General features: G+C 37.6%; 1 protein-coding gene across 1 annotated transcript in view; it reads left to right on the top strand.

The window, feature by feature from the left end:
• Positions 1-21,996, top strand: part of LOC134679554 (electron transfer flavoprotein beta subunit lysine methyltransferase-like) — a 61,582-nt gene that overhangs the window by 6,976 nt on the left and 32,610 nt on the right. Inside the window, exon 2 of the mRNA XM_063538511.1 lies at positions 20,419-20,606. Within this exon, the coding sequence (XP_063394581.1) occupies positions 20,419-20,606 (188 nt within the window). The remainder of the gene's footprint in view (positions 1-20,418; positions 20,607-21,996) is intronic.

Raw genomic sequence — 21,996 nt, 5'->3', positions numbered from 1 at the left:
GGCGTGGCTTTGGCCTTTGGACATTTTTGTAATGCTTTGTAATGAGGTAGGTGAGGTATCTAAATCCCTAATTGTAATAGCTTTTTTTGAATGAATTACAATTTAATTATTTAAATAAAAAAGTGGTCCACAAACATACACATCCGCTTGGTCCACTAAAATAATTTAAGTGCCCTACATAATAGGTATATTTAAGATTAACAATCAGTAAACATCATTAATTACGCTCAAATGCTTATGTTTCAGTACAAATTGGGTGAAATATTTCCGACATAAAACCTAAAGGTAAAAGTACAATTTGCTAAGTAAACTGTCAATCTAGATTAATTATAATAGAAAGAGTCTTATAAGTTAGCTTACTGAAGATTTTGAACAACAAATAGGTACTAAATAAAATACAATTTGTTTTTCCATGACTCATGTAGGCCGTATTTTACTATAGACCATTTTAAATCTAAGATGAAATTAATTCATGATAAAAGCTAATAAGGCCCGGTAGTATTTTCTGTTATTCTTGAACTTGTACTATGACTAATTGTAAGAAGGCCCACTGTCAGTGCCAGTAACAAGGCCCGGTTCCGAACCAACATGGTATGTTTTTTTTATAAAATGGATTTTTCAAAAGCTGTATTAAGAAACATGAACTAACTAACTAACTATTTTGGCTCAGCGATCCAAAGAGAGTCTTGGCCTCCGAAACGAGAGCGTGCCACCTGTCCCGCTCCTGCGCAACTTCCTGCCAGTTACTGACGCGAAGCTGAAGTAGATCCGCCGCCACACTGTCTTCCCAGCGATACCTGGGCCGACCCACCGACGGCTACCAGTCGGACGTCCCAAGAACGCCTTCTTGACAGCCCGATCCTCTCCCATTCAGAGTAGGTGACCGAACCAGCGAAGTCTGTGCGCTTTCGTTTCGCCGATGATATTGGGTTCGGCCACTAACTCCTCGATCTCGGCATTTTTCCAGATCCTCCAGGTGCCGTTATCTCTCTGAATAGGTCCCAGGATCTTGCGATAAACTTTTCTCTCTGCTACCAGGAGCTGACCTTCTTCTTTTAGTGTTAGGGACCAGGCCTTATATGCCTCACCTGACCTTATTCGTTCACATTTAGATCCTATAACTATATTTGGTCACTTTGGCCGTCACTATCTATTTGATGCCGATTGTACTAACAATTAAAAGTACAGCTCATATGTACTTTTACCTGTACTGAAACTTAAGCATTTGAGCGTAATTAATAATGTTCACTGATTATTAACATTACGTGTTAAAGAACTGTGTCCCGATTTGGGCCATGGTGCGTCCATTAATGAATCGCATACTAACGGATAGAGGTTTACGAGTACATTCACAGAAAAATGATTATAGGCAACCCAATACTAGTGGCTTAGTTGCCGTTTAATGATTCTGAATCTGAAGATTCTTCTTGGATACTGTCAAATCTTATAAAATATGTCACCCATTTCTGTTCATGGAGGTTTTATTAGTTGTGTTAGATGCCTTGCATACCGTTATTACCAAATAATGGGCTGATAAGGCCCGGTAGCAACGAGATCGTACCGTATACCAAAAATAAGGGAAGAGGGGAAATGGTCGGCTCCCCGGTCCAATCTATGCTATATTTCTTCATGCTCTTAGCAACTAGGGCAAGTTATATATCATTTTTGTATAATCTAGGGACGAGGAATTCAGTTTTTAAATAATCGTTATAGGTATGTATAACGATTCATACAAATAAACTGATTTTTGCACAATAAATGAATATTATATGTATTTTTTTACAATCACAGTGTGGTGATTTGTACTAAATAAAAAAATTGTTAAATTTTGCTCATTTATTCTCCATTCTAAAAAGTATCACTATAAAATAGGCACTCATATATTTTTTCTGAATAATAATTGTGGCACCGCACGTGGCAAGTCAAACATTAAATATTGAAATAAAATTAAATAAAATAATCATCTGGCATTTGAAAAGTGTGAATACAATGTTTTTATATTTTACAGATAAATTACAGGTGATAATTTTACAAATGAAATGAGTTTCTGCCACCAGTGCCACCCTATTATAAAGCCTTAGAGGATATAACCAACGGAGACGCCATGTCTAAAATTTTCGGTACAAAATAGTCTGCCGTTTTTTGCGGGGGAGGGGCACATCAAATGTATAGGTACGTCAAGTCAGCCAAACGTCAGTCCATACATATGGTTGACATGTGGTTGACCATTGGCCGCCTATTTTCGACAGAGGGGAACACCTGTTAATGGCGGCTCCATTGTTAATTACTCCGAGTATAAAGCAGTAGACTTTTTTAATAATAAGGTATGCCCACCAAATACGCTCATAAGAACGATATATTCTATCGATATAGGCTATGAACTATCTAATGATATACAGGGTGTAATCGTTAAGTGTAGTCAGGCTATAATTCCGTAAATATAACAGATATCAGAAAATTTCGAATTGATATAGAGAGCGCGTAATCCAATGAGTAAAATACATTAATATTTTTATTCATAAAAGCAGAAATATCCCAAACATTAACTTTAAACCCTCCCTAACTCCTAAATATTTAGTACGATGACTCACCCCTCAAAGAACGTTGGTGTCGTAAGAGATAAAACTGCTTGAGATTATTATTTAATAAACGGTAGTTTTATTATTCTATTACAGTTTACTATCGCAAATAATGAATCTCAAGCAGTTTTGTCTCTTAGGACACCGACGTTCTTTGAGGGGTGAGTCGTCGTACTAAATGTATGGGAGGGTTTGAAGTTAATGTTTGAGATATTTCTACTTTTATTTAAAAAAAGTTATAAATGTAATTTTACTCATTGGGTAACGCACTTTTGATATCAATTTGAAGTTTTCTGATATCTGTTATATTTACGGAATTATAGCCTGGCTACACTTAACGATTACACACTGTATAAGTTACTTCAGGACGCGCCATGGACCAGAACCCATACTATCCGGGACACAGTTCTTTAATATTATGTAGGGCTAAAAAGGCCCTCTGTCAGTGCGGGTGACAAGGCCCGGTCCTGGGCCTTATTGAACGTATGAGATGAAATCATCATCATCATTTCGGCCTATATACGTCCCACTGCTGAGCACAGGCCTCGTCTCATGCGCGAGAGGGCTTGGGCTATAGTCCCCACGCTAGCCCAATGCGGATTGGGATGAAATGAGATGAAATAGTACATTTATATATTTTAATATAGGTAATTATGAGTTATTTGATTTCCCAATAAGTTTTAAGTAAGCATCACTTACTGACTTACAAAAGTATAAGTGTAGTACCTGAATTTTATTAGATGTTTTTAAAGCTTTATTATTAACAGAGCTTTAAAAATTAAGTTATAAGTGAAATTAAATAAGCGTCTTTAGTTGTAAAAAAATATGTTACAAGACCTATAAGTAATAAAGGGATAATTTTAGATATAGTCCACTTTTTTCGAGTAGATAGATGAGATGATTTCTTATATTTTTAATAATAAAACTCCTAGGTTTAATTCGGTCTGTCTACAAACCGCATACCTACCATTGCCCACCACCACACTGTTAACTGACAGTCCGTAAACCTTATTACAAAAGGCATAAGGTCCACCGATGGACAGTTAAGAGCGTCGCCGTTTTGAACCTATCTTAATACAAAAGTCAACAACGAAAATAATTAATTACCTAATACGTCACATACCTATGACATGACATGAACAAACAAGGAAAGCTATATATAAAAAAGTGTTTTTTCTCTGTCTTCTCACAAAGGAAAGCTGTGACAGTTTGAATTCCTCAAAGAAGGTTAGTAGTTAACACTAAACTCGAAGCAGCACCTTTAAAAAAACATTAGGGGTCACTGACCTGTCCCAGTAAATTGAGGTAGTGTGCGTGAGCTGCGTTTGTGTGTGAAATGGGGTAATTTGACAGAATCTGAAAATTTACCCTCCTCTACGCCCTCTTAAGCTGATCGTATTGGATAACCTAGTGCTATATAGATGATAGTGTAAACACAACCACGACACAGACGGCTTACTTGCCGATGAATCAATGTATACAATAGATACCTAAGTGCCCACATCAACCTGCTGAGTAACTAGTAACTGATATGAGTGCGTGCACACATCTATTAAATGATTGTTTAAGTGTTTACTTACGTCGTTAGCAGCACATTGATTGAGTGATTTGTGAACTTAACTAAGTTCAGGTAGAATATGTACTTGCTTGTACTTTGGTGTACTTTTTTCTTTTACAATATGTCCAGCATCAGCATCATCTGCTTCTTATTCTGGTAGTAATTAAAATTTCTCCACAAAAAAAAACTTCCATAAGATACGAGTACAATCGATAGTGGAGTTATGGACCTTTACCCGCTTTCACGATCAGAGACTACCAATTTTAGAATCAATTATACCTACAATCTATACGTTCATTTACAATAACAAACGAATTGTGCCATTAAGCCTAGGCCCACCCTACCGGGTGGGATAATGTATCATCACACATTATCTAATCATAAAAATGTCGGTAACCTATAATAATACAAATACGAGATTTCACAATGTGTGCATTCATTGCGCATTATTATTCCATGGCTGGCGCCGGCGGCTTAAAAATAACCTGTCTGATAATTTTGATGATGATAACACGGTTTCTTGTAGCGCGATAACGAGATGTGTGCCAAAACGCAACTGGATCTAGAAAACGGCAAACAACAGAATTATTAAATAACTAAAAATTTACTGCATTCCCATTGGAGGTTTTGGGATTATCCTTAGCAACTTACCTACCTACCTACCTACCTAACCTTACCTAACCTTAACTAACTTACCTACGTATCTGTAATTACATTACTTATTATATTTTAAGTAAATTATTCCATATACATATAATGACGCCTATTTCCCGGAGGGGTAGGCAGAGACCACGGATTTCTTCTTGCTAAGATCCTGACATACCTCTTTCGCTTCCTTTTCTTTCATTCCTCATACACGCTCGCCAGTTTAGGGTGCTCTTGATCTGGCCTTTTTTCAGGATTTCCTCGATCTGATCAGAGAAAGTCCGCCGAGGTCTACCCCTTCCAACTCCCCCTTCCACTTCTCCCTTATACTCTCTCTTTGTTAGCCTTCTATCACTCATTCTTTCCACATGTCCAAACCATCTTAACATACTTACAGATACCTAATTGTTATGTTTTCCTTACTGCACCTAATCAGTAACGTACTGACGTACCTACATAATTATTACAAAGGTAAATAAATCACTAAACATTCCGCTATCCTTTAAGACAGCGCACATAGGCAGATAGCTTATTTTGTAAGCATTGTATTGGTATTTACAGCAGAGAGTGTCAACTGCACCTTTAATTACACATTCTATTATTGTAATATATTATACATTATAGTATCTATTTATAATCTTATGACGCAAAACGTATTCCACAATACACATCAGAACAACCAACGTCTCAAATACTAATACATATTTACTTTATCCTTCTCAGTTTCCTCTTGGCCGAAATCCGCGTATATTGAATTTGCGTCAGAGCGACCCAAATCGGCTTTCCTCATAATAAAACTGGTTTCATTTTAGCTGAGTAAGTAAGTTGCGATGCTAATCACTAAATTCCAAATTTTGCGTCAGGTACATTGGTGGGTCTATCATCATGATAAATTAATAATACAAATGTTCATTGTTCCCTCTTTTAAATTCTGTATATATTATATCATTATTATTATTTATTTCTGGTTTAGTTTTAGGTTTTTGTTTAAGTTCATATCAAATAGTTGGTTAAATATCTGCAATACCTTCCTAATCTTCCTATGTTGGTACAATAACTACGCCAATCATTTAATATCCATTTATCTTGTTTTACTAAATTACATAAATTACTATAAGACATAAATAGGAATATAAAACTAAAACTAACTACAATTAAAATAACTAAAACTAAAAATTAAAAATACCTATCAAAATTTGGTGCCCTCGGGAGGGTGCCCAACACGCAGGCAGCGTTCCCGCGCTGGATTGCGATGGCAATTCGCTGCGCGAGAAAGCTGCCCGCGCGGGGGTCATCCGTTGCCTCCCTCAACCTTTTCCCAAGCGCCAAACATTTAAAATTTCCGTCACAAGAAAAATTACCTAGAAGTTATTTCATTAAACAATTTAATTACCATTTATGTAGGTTCAGTATTAGAAATATTTCATGGTCAGTGATCTTGATCTAGCGCCAGCGCTTTATCGCGAAATTCGAAAATCTGTAGGTAACAGGTTACCTTTTATTTATTTGGCAAACAGACGATTATAGAATTAGGGTGTTCGCGGTAGCCTCCTGGTTTATAAACATTTTATTTTACGATTAACTCGTTCGCGTCTTTGCTGTAGACATCGCAAAGTTAAGAGATTCTGAAGCTAATTTAAGGGCCGATACATACGGACTGTAAACCAGCAGTTGCAGTTGGCGTGCAGTTCCCATACAAGTTCAGGCGGTCTGTACCGGCCCTTACACTGCATCTTTACAGGAGTGATACACTTTTTCAGTACTTGAGACTGAAATAAGAATAACCCATCCTCAAAGCATCAAATAAGATGTACTCGGGTCGTTAACTTTTATTATATTGTCCACAGAAGAGCCCTTTGTGTACCTAAAGTAAAGTTAAATGTGTTTGACCCAGTTGGCAGTTTTGAACTCATGTACTCACGACACGAGACTCTTGCGACAGTCTGCTGACTTTTTGTTAAACAATCATTGATTCCCATTTGACAGCCGACACGGTCACTCGTGGTCATGATTGATTTAATCATAACGTAGTTAAATAACTCGATCGCTTTGGCGTCAATCGTGAACGTCAGAGAGGCGCGGCTCTTTACGGTGCTTTTAAATCACACTATTTATTATATACTCGATCTTAATGCCATGATAATAAGGTATAGGAACTAATGTCTTTAGTAAATATCTAAGAAATAACAAATAAATTAAAAGCAACAGACGCCAACGAGAATTAATTATTTATTTTGTCGCCATCTATAATGACGGTGACGACTTTAACCATGTGAGATGATATTTAAGAATTCTAAAGAAAAATATAATAACATTCTAATAAATATGTCAATATCAACAAACCCAAATTTAAAGAGAAGATGAAGTTGGTAAAAGCACACAGTTTTAGCATAAGATTTAGATACTGACATAGCAACAGCAACATGATTCATCAATACAATAATTTGTATAACACCATGTTTTCTAGCAATAACTGAATCAGATTCCAAATGGAAATAAAGGCAGGGGGCACTTTGAGTTATATACTTACTACAACAAGCAATAATATCACAGTATGTGAGTAAATAGTGAGTAAGTATGTATATGGAAGATAGTTTATGTAGGTAAGTACATACATTCTTCGCAGAAGGACACGTGGCAATCATTTTGCAAATTAGTATTTTACTATCTTGTTTACAAAGAAGCAAGTTTGATTTTGTAGATTATTAGTGCCATGTGTGTAATGATAACTTGGTTTTATAGAGGTTATGACTTTCTGATAAACTCCGACTTCGACATGAGACGCGCCTCCGCGTGATGCAGTAGTGATATGGGACCTATGACCGGGATTACATTTATTATAATGCGTTTTAGATAAAAGCTAATGCGGTTTGCTATTTCTAATCTCCTTTTATTTTAGGTATCAGTAGGTCAAGATGGCTAATCTAGTATGGCTAGATGGACTGAGTGGCAGCAGCAAAAATATTAAAACCAATTACTCACCATGTACGTGATTTTAATATGTTTGCTGCTGCTAAAAAAAATTGGTAACGCTTAATTTAGACACGTCCCGTGACACGTGCTATGTGAAGTTATATGCGTAAATACACATCAGGTTATTCGTCTTAGATCGATGTCGACGCCCTGGTTACTTTTTTTATCATTAGCTGGCCTTATTTTCAAGTATATATCACAACAGATTGCTAATAAAGTCACATGGCCATTAAACACGGTCAGAAGTAATGCGTATTAGCATGTATTAGACGGAAGTTAATGTCCTTTTAACTGTCATTATGTAAATGACCTTTACTAATTATCGAGGCAGATGGCTAGCAGAGATGAAACGTGAAGTAAAATGTGGCCGGGGGCAATGCGTCTCAGAGTTCTCAGACTAAAATCGATGCTCTGGATTATTTATCCCACCAAAAACATAAATGTAAAAAAGGAGAGCCAAGTTCAATACAAAAATTATGCTTGGCTGTGGGGCTCGCCGCAAAAAGAATGGAGATCTAAATGAGTGCCACTGCCAAGTTCTATGCAAAATCCAAATATGTATTTATAGGAACAAAATAACATTATAAACAAGTATTAAACTCTATTTCTTTGCTTTATTGGATACCTATAACAATTGCTGTTATTTAAAAAAATGTGAGATCTTAAAGTAGGTTAGATTTGACTTGGCCAGTTTTCATTACATCAATCATTTTATATATATTGTAATTCTGATAAAATCTGGCCAAGCCAAATCTAACCTACTTTAAGATCTCACATTTTTTTAAATAACAGCAATTGTTATAGGTATCCAATAAAGCAAAGAAATAGAGTTTAATACTTGTTTATAATGTTATTTTGTTCCTATAAATACATATTTGGATTTTGCATAGAACTTGGCAGTGGCACTCATTTAGATCTCCATTCTTTTTGCGGCGAGCCCCACAGCCAAGCATAATTTTTGTATTGAACTTGGCTCTCCTTTTTTACATTTATGTTTTTTGGTGGGATATCAATACTTTTTGTAAAGAAAACTAGGCAGGTATTGAGATTTAATGTTTTTTCTTGTGTTTCCGCTGTATGGTTTTTACTTCTGTTCTTTGTATAATTATGTGGTGCCGCGCGCCGCCGACGACACACCGTTGGCCGGTTGTTTAGAGCGTATTACAAGTTTTTTGTATGGGGACACCACTTATTTTTTGACTAAACTTTATTTTAATATAGCAAATATAATAAGACATATATTGGGGTAGTTTCAAATATCTGCTTGTAACGGTTCCAACGCTACAATAAAAAAATATTTTTTTGTATGGGGACCCCCCCTATTTTTTAACTTTTTTTTATTTTTAGATTTTTTCCTACGCTTACACACAATAACCGAGCTGGATTCCAAATTTCATCCTTCTAGGTCATCTGGAAGTAGGTTAGGTTTAGGTACTTATATGTCAGTCCCAATAAAAAATGGTTTTTTTGTATGGGGACCCCCCCTATTTTTTAACTTTATTTTATTTTTAGATTTTTTCCTACGGTTACACACAATAACCAAGCTGGATTCCAAATTTCATCCTTCTAGGTCATCTGGAAGTAGGTTAGGTTTAGGTACTATGAGTCATAAGTCAGTCTTAAAATTTACGACTTTTTGACCTTCATACCTTTATAACCGTTTGAGCTAGCTTCATGAAATTTGGGCTTCTAGATATCCTTATATAATTAAACACACGTAGTTTTATGTGTTTACGTCAAAGATGTTTTGAGTTATAGAAGGGTCAAAAGTGGCACCAAGTGGTTCGTGTAATATTACACTCGGCGCTGGCTAGCCAGTTCCTTTGCTTGAACTTGGCTTGACACGCTGCCGCGTGTCTATACCTACTTATGACATTAATAGCTTCTCCCTGCTACTTCGTCAACACTCGGCGCGGGATGATGATAGATTGATAAAAACAATTATATGGCAAATCCTTCCTCGGGTGTTTTGTTAGACAAAGGTACATTTCACAAAGTTTTGCCATGTTTTATGTTTTCAGTAGATTTTTTAGGTATTAATACATATTCTAAATTATCATAAAACTCCTTAATTTAAATGTTACAGATATTGACTCGTATTATAAATTACGCCCATTCGCTTTTTTCAGGTAGGCACATGCACAATGTCTGATCAAATTCGTTGCCCTTGGCCGAGGCGTGAATGTCACTATCAGATCAGTAAACACACCTAATTAACGATCGTGCGACGTCGCGTGCCGCCTCGGCGTGCGTGATAAGATAAGGCGATAAGTGATAAGAGAGCGAGGCGCCGCTTTATCGTGTCGATGACTTTGCGACCGCTTTTGCGTCGCGCATTTTTCGGGTTGCTAATTGCCCTAATGGGTAAATTTCTATGGTTTGCATGGATATATAAGTCTAGTATTAAATGGAGGGAAGGAAGGAATTTATTCCATAATATAATGTAATTTTACAATAATTCCCACTATTACGCTTGTTCTTTAAACTCTTTAAAGTACTTTGTTGCCTGTCAGTACAACACGCTGGTTTAAAAGCGATAATGACCTTTACCATATGAAACACTACTTGTATGAGTATATATTTTAACTCTCAGAAACTACCCGATCACTTTATTTCATCAGGTTCAGAACCTAAATATCATTGCCCTTCATTGGAACTCCCGCGTGGTAGGGGAAGCCCCATCAGGACTATTTGTTGTTGGTACAGAACCTGGTAACTATACATATACAAGCAAGAAAGACATTTACCATATAAAATAATTATACATACTCTACATTCTCTACAACAACATATACATATAGGCCAAACAGTAGGAATTACCCGACTTTATCAGGCACAAAGGACCAAAATTCGTTTGCCCTTTAATGTTGACTCGGGCCGCTGGGGATGCCCCGTCAGGACTATTGTCTGTTGATACACCCTGTGGCAGCAATAAGGACCTTAAATATATAGAAGGCAAGAAGCATTTTAGACTGGCACTGTAGTAGAGTTGGAGTGAGTCACCTATAGTCGGATTCTTTGGTGGATTATGTTGACAAAACAAAAGCATTCTTTACCTAAAATGCAGGTAGTCCCGGTTTCAGAGCCATTAGCACGCTCTGTGGTACATCACACCAAGTGATAGATATAGAATAGGTCTACTCATTAAATATTTCAGCAGTCCTACTTTTCATAGACTCATACTGAATCCATGTATGTGACTCAAACACGCTATTACGAATTCTACCAAATTTTCCAAGCTTAAATATCCGTGTTATATAGAATTGGTTCATCAGACTAAGTTGCTAACTAAACGGCCTCAAGTGAAAGACCAATCGACACAAATACCAAAACCCTGTGCCGGATCATAAGCGCAGACGCATGCGTCAAGCAGCGCGTGCGCGGCGCCTCACGTAACATAAATAAGACATCTTACCCATTCTAAATTTGACTTTAATTTGTTATAAAAAAGGTTCAATTTGAATGAAAAGAGTTGTGGGTTTGAAAACTAGCTCAGTTTAACCACGTGATGTGAGTCACGGTAGCGCGTGCATTTGGAGTTCTGAGGTGAAAGGTTACATAATAAGTGTCACATTAATTGACCTATTAGTGTTTACAGACCGAAGTGATCCCATAAGTGTTCCGTGAACAAAGTTTTGTACGGAACACTAAAAATCAGATGCTCCTAAATATGCCAAAAGTATTAAAATGCGAATGAGAAAGTAACTTTGTTACTTACCTCTTCACTCTTAAACGGCTGAGCCGATGTAGATTAAATTAGGTATACATATGGAGATTATTTGAGACCCGGGAAAGGACATGAATAGTTTTTATCAATCATCATCATAACCCAGACGAAGTCACGGACAGAAGCTTGAGTCTTCTTCTTCAATTTAAGAGGTATCTCTTGTCGCTGGAGTATTTTCTATTTCTCCCTCTCATAAGCCATATCCTTGACCTCTTGATACGACATGACACCAGCTTTTATTTGATCTATAGTCTAAGGCGTAGCAATCGTCTTGGTCTGCCTCTTTTTCCTTTTATCTTGCCTTTTATGATGGTTTTAAAGAAGTTGTCGTGCCGTAACAAATGTCCAATCATTTTTCTCCGTCTGTTAATTGTTGATATGGTGTTCAATATCTCTTCTTTCAGAAGCTTCAGTATAATTACAATAAGGTTACCGTAATCGACGCCAGTACCGCTACCTGACATACTTCAGCATATTACACAGTCTAAGTAGACCGAACTCGATTATGTACTTATAGACCCAGTCCCGTTTTTAACCTCATTCAATACGTAGGTACATTATCATTACATTACATATGCCGAGGCCAATTCGACACAAATCGGCACAAACCAAGTTTTCGCTTACTGTTACAATTAGGTTAGGAAACCGTTAGTTCTACTAGTACTGTAGAACAGTTCTAACAAGATTTTTATAAATAAAAAATATACTTAAACTAAAAATATTTATTAGAAATAAAATATCAGAATCGAAAAGCTTTTCGTTGGAAAGCAGTTGATATGTGTACAGTGAAACCTGGTTAATTGGCACCTGGATAAATGGAAAACCTCAATAATTGCAAGCAAAAGTCCGGTCCCGGTCCCTTGAGACCAAAAGGCCTCTATAATTGAAATTTTGGAACCTCTATAATTGCAATTTAGATTTTAGCGCTTTTCGTAATTTTGCCTCTGTAATTGACCACATCGCAACTAAGACCTCTATAATTGACACTGTGCTAAAAAAATCCGTTATTTTTGCTCTTATTTTTACCTCCATTATTGAAACGAGTCTTACTTATTACCTCTGCAATTGAAATAATGTAGTTGTAGACAGCAGAAACAATATTTTAATCGCAATGATCATTTTATTTATATCTTCATCCCGAATTCAATTTATTTATTGGGTATCTATCACAGCCTGTCGTAGGTGAAATACTTTTGATCAAATCAAAAACAAAGTATGCTTTTTGCATTCTAATAAAACTTTCTTTTACAATTCAAGGGATTTTTTTTAACCCAAATGATTAATAAAAAAATTAAGTAGTAATTAATGTAGTGTAAAATTACCCACACGTATAGACATAAGCAATATATAGACCAAAAACCCAGAACGTAAGCGTGTAAATCTATTTTCAAAGGTTATTTGCACCTCCATAAAAGAAATTTGTCAGAACGCAACCTCTATTAATGAGAACCTCTATAATTGACACAACGATTTTTTGAACCTCGTTAATTGACACGACCTGCTTAAATGAAAAACCTGGATAATTGACAAAAAATGGCCGGTCCCTTGAAATTGCAATTATCCAGGTTCCACTGTACTTAAGGATATAACGCAACATCGATAGTTGTTATTGTTAAGTAAAAACTTATTTAAAACTTACACACGTTCTTGGGAATTCTTAACAATTTTAAATCAGGAGAAAGTTTTTGCAACAAATGTTAATAAACGTTTTTTTCATTCACTGGTTTTCCGCACTAGGTACTTAGTAGTAAAGTATTCGATTCGAGCCGTTTGCTCTTGAAAGTTTGTCAGAAAATGTATGGCTTAGCATTTGTAAACCATAAAATAAAAAACGATTCGGAATTTCCACCAAATATTTATCGTATTCAGCGACAATAGCAATTTAGTGACAGGATACGGAGTTAAAGCAAATCGACTACTAGGAATCGGTCGCGGGCGCCGATAGATTACATTGCACTGACTCATTGCCAACAATCAAACTATTTTATCTTTCTGTCAAAAATCCCACAAAGAACGGGGGCTTATCCACTTTGGCTCTTGGTTAGGTAATTATCTTGGTTTTTTGCCACTTGACAATTGTTACTGACTACAAACTCAAATAATGTATGGAAATGATCGCGTGACTTTTCGTTTGCTTCTGCATTTGTCATGCCGATAGATTACTTCGGTTTTTTGAACACAAAACGAATTGTACAGACTTATCCGTATTTGGAAAGATACTTTTGGCGCGTCATTTCTTCCGCTACTATCATTAATGCTGACGTTTCTTTATTTCCCTGATGCCAATGTAATCAAATTTTATTTATTTATTTATTATTTATTATACGGTGTCCCACTGCTGGTCAAAGGCCTCCTCCCTTAATTTCCATTCGTCTCGATTTTGGGCAATCTTCGTCCAGTCGTTAAGATATGCGTCCAGGTCGTCTCGCTATCTCCGTCTGGGCCTACCACATCCTCGCCCGGTTTGCGGCACCAATACCGTGGTTATTTTGGCCCACCTTAGTCTTAGAGTTCCAACATCAGTAATGCGCGTTTTTGAGCGCAGCGTAGAGTTACGAATTCGGTCAATCCGTTTTACTCCTAGTATGCTTCGCTCCATAGCTCTCTGGCAAACCTTCAATTTGGTCTTTTGCGCCTCGGTGAGTGACCACATTTGAGCACCGTAGGTTAGGACAGACAGAATGCACATGTCGACGAGTTTCCGTTTTAAGGTCAGAGGAAATCAAATTTAAAATACAAAATAAATTTTATCGGATTTCTGCGTTTGGCGTCAGTAAATAATTCTTCATATCCATTTTTCTAAATATCACATTTTCTTGCTGTTGGTCTTGGACTTTGTCTTGTTTGTAGAAAGAAATAAAAAGGTTTATACTTCAAAGGCTAATTCAATTATAAAAATGTGTTCAAAGTCCACACAAGAATGAGGAAACATCCACACACATTGCGACAGCTGTTTTGCAGTGGATTTAGATACACGGTGAATCACCATGAGTTGCACTTGCTGTGTTTGCAGCCACTTGTCCGGTCGGCGCTAAATGATAACAATGATTGTTGTGAAATATACTGCGAGTGCCACGCGATAAGAAATGCAAATAGGTAATTATCCTGCTGTTATCTAGAGGAAAAATGAGGGCTGGTGCCCTTTGTCAATGAGATCTAAATCCTTTTGATTTTATAGTTACACAACAATTACATTCACTCGTGCGATACAAACGAAGTCATAGCTCCTTCTCAGCTGTTATTTCAAAGTTGGAAGTCAACATTGCGTCCCGATTTTAGTCCACTTACTGTAGGTAGTCACTCTTCTACAACCTAGAAATTCTCAACCATCAGCGAGGCGGAGAGAGGCGTATTAATTTGAGTAGGTATGGTATGTTTTTGATCGTGAAAATATCTGGAATTGGGAACGAAACTGTGCCATGTGGAAGCCTCGTGATCGTGACGTCCATCGCGTCTGCTGTTCGCGTAACGCTGCCTTGACCCAGTTGACCTGCTCGCGCCGGCCTCAACAACCGTTATGATGCGTTTATCTTCGCTTCATTACCAGGTACCACCTGCACTACCACCAGATATCACCTAGGTCTCATATTCTAGTCTCCCTCGCAAGGGTTGAGAGTTGGGAACGAAACCCTGTGGCAGCCACGTGGTCGTGACGTCCATCGCGTCTGCTGTTCGCGTAACGCAGCCTTGACACAGTTGACCTGCCGGCCTCGACAACCGTAATGATGCGTTTACCTTCGCTTCATTACCAGGTACCACCACTACCACCAGATATCACCTAGGTCTCATATTCTAGTCTCTCTCGCAAGGGTTGAGAATTGGGAACAAAACTGTGCCCTGTGGAAGCCTCGTGGTCGTGACGTCCATCGCGTCTGCTATTCGCGTAACGCAGCCGTGACCCAGTTGACCTGCTCGCGCTGGCCTTCACAACCGTTATGATGCGTACACGCTTCATTACCACCGATCCTGATCATTCGGTCTCATCAATTTTTCACTTTTGACAGAGTGCTGATGGTATTGGTTATTCATAACTGTGGCCCGTGATCACAGCTCTGGTTACTTCATTCATTCCTGTACGCGGAGTTTTATACTAAAGAATACTAAAGACGTAGCTCTGCAGCTCTAGCCTCTCCTTCATTATCGTCTTCAAACGGACGATGCAAATCCCATCTCAGTAAATCCCGTTAAGACTTAACTCAGTCACTCTCCTGAAATATACAAAAACAAGTTGCAGGGACAGTGTGAAATGGCGTAGCTATTACATGGGATATCATGCCATGATCGTGATAGGTACTAAGCGAATTTCGCTGTTATGAACATTTATGCCAATTTTTTCTAAACGCCCTCATGGACTTTACTCCCACCAGTTCCTATCACAAACCGCCTCTCGGTATTCCCTATGTTATCTGCGCCCGCGCCGTCGCCGTGCCAGTCGCCGACATCCGCGCCGTCGTTATCCTAACATAACCTGATGTGTAAATCAAACACCCCAGCATCAATGTTATCTATACAGAGTATACACTCGGGCACATAAGAATTTCTATAGTAAAGTGGAGTTGGTATACAACTATCATATCGTATCGACAACTACGTTTTAATCTTATCAGCGAGGTTTGTCGAATCGTGTCCGTAGCTTCGTCATTGAAGTCAATCGTTTATACAGATTAGATATTATTTGTACTTTCATATGTTTGGTATACAACTGTACATTCCTAACTACTTATTCACATATAATATCATATCGAAGTATCAATTATTTTGTGTCGCCATTTCTATATGGATAAACTTTCTTGTTGCCAAAAAAACAAACTATGCATTAAATGTTTAAGAAGGAGCAATAACATAAAAAAATGTTAAAAATTCTACCATACAATTCCTCTGTCTCTTTAGTAAGAGAGAAAGGATTTAACTAATCTTTCACTTTTCCAATAATATTACAAATAAGCGTACGAATTGAACTGTACATGATAATATTGTCTACGTAAAATCCAACAGAACTGCGCAATGGTTTTATCTCCAAAGGGGGCGATGCCGATATCAAACTGCCGTCGATGCAGTATTGGATTTTGTCCTGTTCTGTTTTTTTTTTTATATCCAGTACGCCACAGTTTTTTATACGTCAACCAGACCCTTCGCGATTTCTGCACATAACTTGTGCGCGCTGGGACCCCATGGACTCAGCTTTTTAGAAATCAAAATAAAATTGTTCTTACGAGAAAACTGGTAGCACCCATCAGAGACATGACATGACAGACACAGACAGAATTGATTAGCACTTTAATCATTTTGGCACGTTACCCTCTAGACGTGTAAGACACACTTGAATAAAATTGCGAATAATCATCATTAACACAATCAAAGTCAACACACAAAGAAACTAACTTCAATTCTGAGTCCTATTTCCATTCGGATAAGGGCTAAAGTTTTTCCTACTACATATTTGCTAATCAGTAGCACCTGACTCACAAACGGCAATGTCAATGAACTAGGTCGCACGCGACGTAGCGTACGATATCCTATGGGTTTTCCGTCTCCTTCTTTAACGAGTAGTGTGAAAGAGACGGCGATGTGGATGTTGCTAGAGTTTGAGTTGGCGAGTGAGTCACTGCGTGTAGTAGACATGTCCATGCGCCTTTTGACGAGGAATTCCTTGGTAAGCTATACAGATTACAGACTAGTTTGTTGAATGAAATGCGTTTTCATTTATACTTCGTTTTTTTTAGCATTAGAAATTAGGTAAACAATGTTGATGTGTCTTTTAATTGAAAAACACATTTTTAAAATAAGTTACGGCAAATATGTAACAATTATGAATCTAATATGATCATTTATATTCTTCTGCTTTCATAAGTAATAGTTTATGATTTTTAAAAAGCGTTTTCCAATTAAAAGACATGTCAAGATAGCTTACCTTTTTGCAAGTTCTTTCTAATGTTAAAAAAAACGAACTATAGTAAGTAGGTTACCTAAGGTAAACGTACTATTGCTCGACATAGATGACACCTTGCTGTCACCTGTAGGTAGTCGGTGACTATCTCGACAAATAATAGAATGTGTTTTCACTGAATCTTGTACATACCTACATTTTTATATAAATTATCAACAGTAACAAACAAGCATATGGCACGCCAGACCGCCATTAAAATAAAAGAAGAAGAAGCATGTGGCATGTCCCATCAAAACGGACGCCGTAGTCTTAAAGACCCTTCGTCTAACCAAGCCTACGTATAATATAAGTAAAACGATTGTATACAATGGCCGCAAAAAACAGCACGCAAAAACCTGTTCTAAGATGTTTCGTCTCATCATCACAAGTTATAGCCGGGCGAATATTACACCGTCCACGTCACACGGACAACAGTTATACAAGAATTTATAAAGTAAACGTGGGCGTGCGTACTGCGTAGGCGCCGCAGATGATACAACTTTATTCAATTCATTGCAATACAAGAACGAGTAGGTAGAAGCAATAACGAACTTGTTGCTACGGTATGTTGATATTAACTTTCTATTAGCGCTAAACATCTTATTTATTCTTCACACATTCTTGATCATTAATTTTTCTTGCTCACAAAAAAAAAACTATTTTACTTTACACCCAGCTGTAAAAGTCCATGACTACTTTATGAATGAATTCCTTGAACACATTGGAATTCATATTCATGGCTTTGCAATTTTTAAGCTCGCTTTACCATTCTCACTTAATTCTGGTGTAGGCATTTAAAAAGAGACGGAGACTAGGAAAGGGTATTGAAATAGTATGAAGGACTAAGTAGGGAATAATTGTGAGGTCAGTTTTGTGGGTCCAGATCAGAAAGAAACATCACTCGAACCCGACTTAAAAAAATTGTACAGTGACATTATTAACAAAGTCTCTCGAAAGTGTAATCCTATGAACATGTCCTATCTAGAAAGACCTTTCAAAAAAGGCAGGGCCCTTTTTCCTGCCTCGCCAATATGAAAGATAAAGCCTGATGGAATATTTCATACTGCGCAAAAACCTTATGTAGGTAGGCTTAGGCATAAGTAAGTACATACTGTCTTAATAGGATCCGTTTGTGTGTGTTGCTAATTTTAGACGAGCTGCGTCAAAGTCTACAATTGAAGTGGGTGTGTCTTGATCTTACGTCAGTGGAGTCAACAGCATCTAATAACGACGCAAAATTATTCCATGACTAGAAAGGGATTTTAAACCTTAGAGAATTTTTACTGCAACCCTCCCCCTCCATGAAGTTCCTGATGAATTTGTCGTGTCATGTCACTAACCTGAACTGTGCCTCTACTATCAGTTGGCAGAGTATTTTTCACTTACTTTCAGTGAATAAACGTGCCGTGTGTCACGCTTTACGTTTCTTTACGGTCTTATGTACCTAACTTCACTCCACTCCAAACGATGTTGTCCCTTTCTAAGTATACTATAAAACAGAGCAAGAGTTATATCGGAGTTTTATACAGCGCCTCTAGGATTCACCTATAGAACTAAATAACAAAATTGACACATTTTCTCACGTCTACGTAATTTACTATCTATGCATCTCGCTCTCGCAAATTAGTGCAAGTGAGATGCACAGAAAGTAATGTTACATATACTGATGGTAGCCGTGAATATGGAGGGTAGAGGTAAGGAGAATCCTTTATGACTTTATGAGAAAACTCCTTTATGGGAGAATATTTGCAAAAAGTGGGCACGCTGTCAGCTATTATAATTTTGAACATTTGTATGTTTTATTTTATTTAAGATAATAATGCTTAATAAAATACATAGCAATTCTTGTGTAAATATTCTTATTATGTGTTATGTGCACCCAGCAACAAAAACAGCAACATGTCTATGTACCGCTCCTTGTATTGAGCCTTAAATGTAACTTCTACATGCATACGCATGCATACATGATGCAATCCGGGTTTTCAGGGAAATGTTGTTTTCAATCAGCTTCTTGCCTAAAACCAAAAACTGCTCGTAAGCAATGTGATTTTCGCAAATGTAGCAGTAGAAATAGGAAAATATGATGTCAAGTATAACTCATTACCTTTGTACTAAATCAGCCTTTTATCGAACTATTAATTGATTTATCCCTTAAAGTTTTGCTTGAAGTTCACATACTGTTATAAATTTATACATATTACGTTGAAAATTGCATTAATATTCGTGAAAAATCTGCGTATTTGTTGTGTTTACAAGTTGACAGAAATGTCACGTTGGAAACGCACGTATTTTTCCATAACATCTGTCACGTTTACTCGCGTAAAGTATTTACGCAGAATAATTCTGGCTCAGTTTTCATTATATAATTAGAAAGAGAGCGTTTTAGGTGTGAAGTTAGGCAAGTATGGAAAACTCGCGTAAAAACGTTTGTAACTCATGGTACAAATTGAAATTTTTAGTTCTTTACGTGACCGGTAGAGGCACTGTACAATTACTCCATACATTTTCCTTTACTTTCTCACTATCTTCACTTCTCACTGTCATTCACGGAACTCATAGTAGAGCTACTTTAGTCATTTAGGTTACAAACTTAGAAAATCAACAAAATACAATAGCTTACAATAAATAACAACTTGAATATCACATCATTTACTTAACTCACCAATAACAACAAGTTATACATTATGTAATTTTAATTATGTATTAACATAATAATTATTATTATTATCAGCACTCAGCACTATCGCTACGTCAACTGCCTGCTTCATGGCAGTTGATGCCATGTCGACAGAAGCACGTGTCTGTAGTGTAAGTTCCGGCTCCATTTTCTTCTTGCCACCAGTTTGATCTAGTATCCTGGAAATAAAGGTGCTGATCACTCCACCTAACTGTCACCTATGTAAGAAATAATCAAATAATGCCTTTAGCCTTTAGTCCCGCTGGCATCTGATATCTGACGTAAGTACCTTACCTACCTCTTTTATAACATTGTAAATCTATGTTGTTCCAGATGCTCAGGTGTAAGGTCTCCTCCCTAATCTTCACACACACGGTAGCGTCGCGCGCGCACCTCACGCCAGAACTGGTGCTGCGTCTGATCACACCAGAATGCGCGCTATGGACGGCGAGAGGGGACGAACTGCCCTTCCCTGATCCCTTCTGGGGGTTCTACTGGCCCGGCGGACAGGCTACAGCCAGGTATGTCTGTGTGAGGCACATCAGTTCGCCTCCTTGATCCGCCAGGCATTATGTCTAACACACATGTGGTCACAGCCAAAATGTGTTTTTATACTTTTATGTTGGAGTGCCTTTGCCTGCATGAGCTTCGAGAATTTGTCCTGCTTTCTCTTCATGAAAATATTACGAAGCTCGTCCTCGGACTATAAATGTGGAAATCATTGTGAAATCTTTACTGATAGCAAATATTGATAGTATATATCTGTTTTGACAACATATATCAGTATTTGGCTTATTTTTAAAATACATATTTTAGGCACTTGTCCCACCGCCGACGATGAGCGATAAGCGAGTAGAACGAATAACTAGAAATGAGTGGGCGAGCGGCGAGAAGCGAGTGTTAGCTCCAATAGTTTTGTCGCTCGGCTATAGGCGATTGTTCGAGTGCGACGGGCCATATACTCGCGTCACTCGCTCGGGCGGTGCAGAGTAGCCGAACACGCAGACTGATTGGTCTCGCAGCTTGAGCTCTAACTACGAAGCGAGCATCGCCGAGCGAGTACCGCTGAGCTAGTTTTATCTTATCGCGGCGACAAACTAGTAGAGCAAGTGTTCTCGCCGGCAGTGTGAACAGCCAGCGATGAATTATTAATATATGTGTCTCTTTTACTAATACAGGATCCTAATCTTTTGTTCGTTTCTTGGGCGAGAAAATCGCCGATAGTTAATCGCTTACTCGCTCTTGGTGGGACAAGTGCCTAATAAGCTTAGAACAATGAATATCCACGAGTCTGTGACAGCACGTAGAGATAACAATAACAAACAAGGACAAATCTTTAAATTAAAGATGTGACCTGAATTATAATCCTTATTTTTAATGAGTCTAGCTACTACTAGACAGTCTAGTTGTGCTACTTAGGTCATACTGAAAATTCCTGGACTGGCCACTTAGAAAAATTAAGTCGTCTCATATATCAGAATCCAGAAACTTTTAGCCCACGTATTTAAGATAAATGATGATGTCAGAAGGCTTAGGTATATAGGTACTTAAACTATTTTTGATTAGGAATTATACAGGGTGAAATTTAATTCACTGGCCAAATTGAAACAACCGGAAGAACTCGAAAAAATATTAAACACGTGTTTTTTCTTTTAATACCCCTCAGTACATTTTTTTCGAAATAACTCATCATTAAGTTGTCCTAAAAACCTCGTACGTTATGGTGAACCGACAACTACCCACTACACCCGCTTCTCTCTTATCAGTTAAGGTCATTGACACCCCGCCCCTCCCGCTGTTTGCAATCGCGTCACCAATTATGAACCCTATTGCAGCGAGATTACCTACATAAGTTGCTAATTTTTCCTTTCATAGAACGGGCTTAGAACCGTCAAAATGCAAAGGCAACCC

The sequence above is a fragment of the Cydia fagiglandana genome, chromosome 2 (genome assembly GCF_963556715.1).
Source record: "Cydia fagiglandana chromosome 2, ilCydFagi1.1, whole genome shotgun sequence".
Lineage (NCBI taxonomy): Eukaryota > Metazoa > Arthropoda > Insecta > Lepidoptera > Tortricidae > Cydia > Cydia fagiglandana.
Note: the sequence above shows the minus strand (reverse complement) of the source record. Positions and strands in the feature narration are given on the sequence as shown.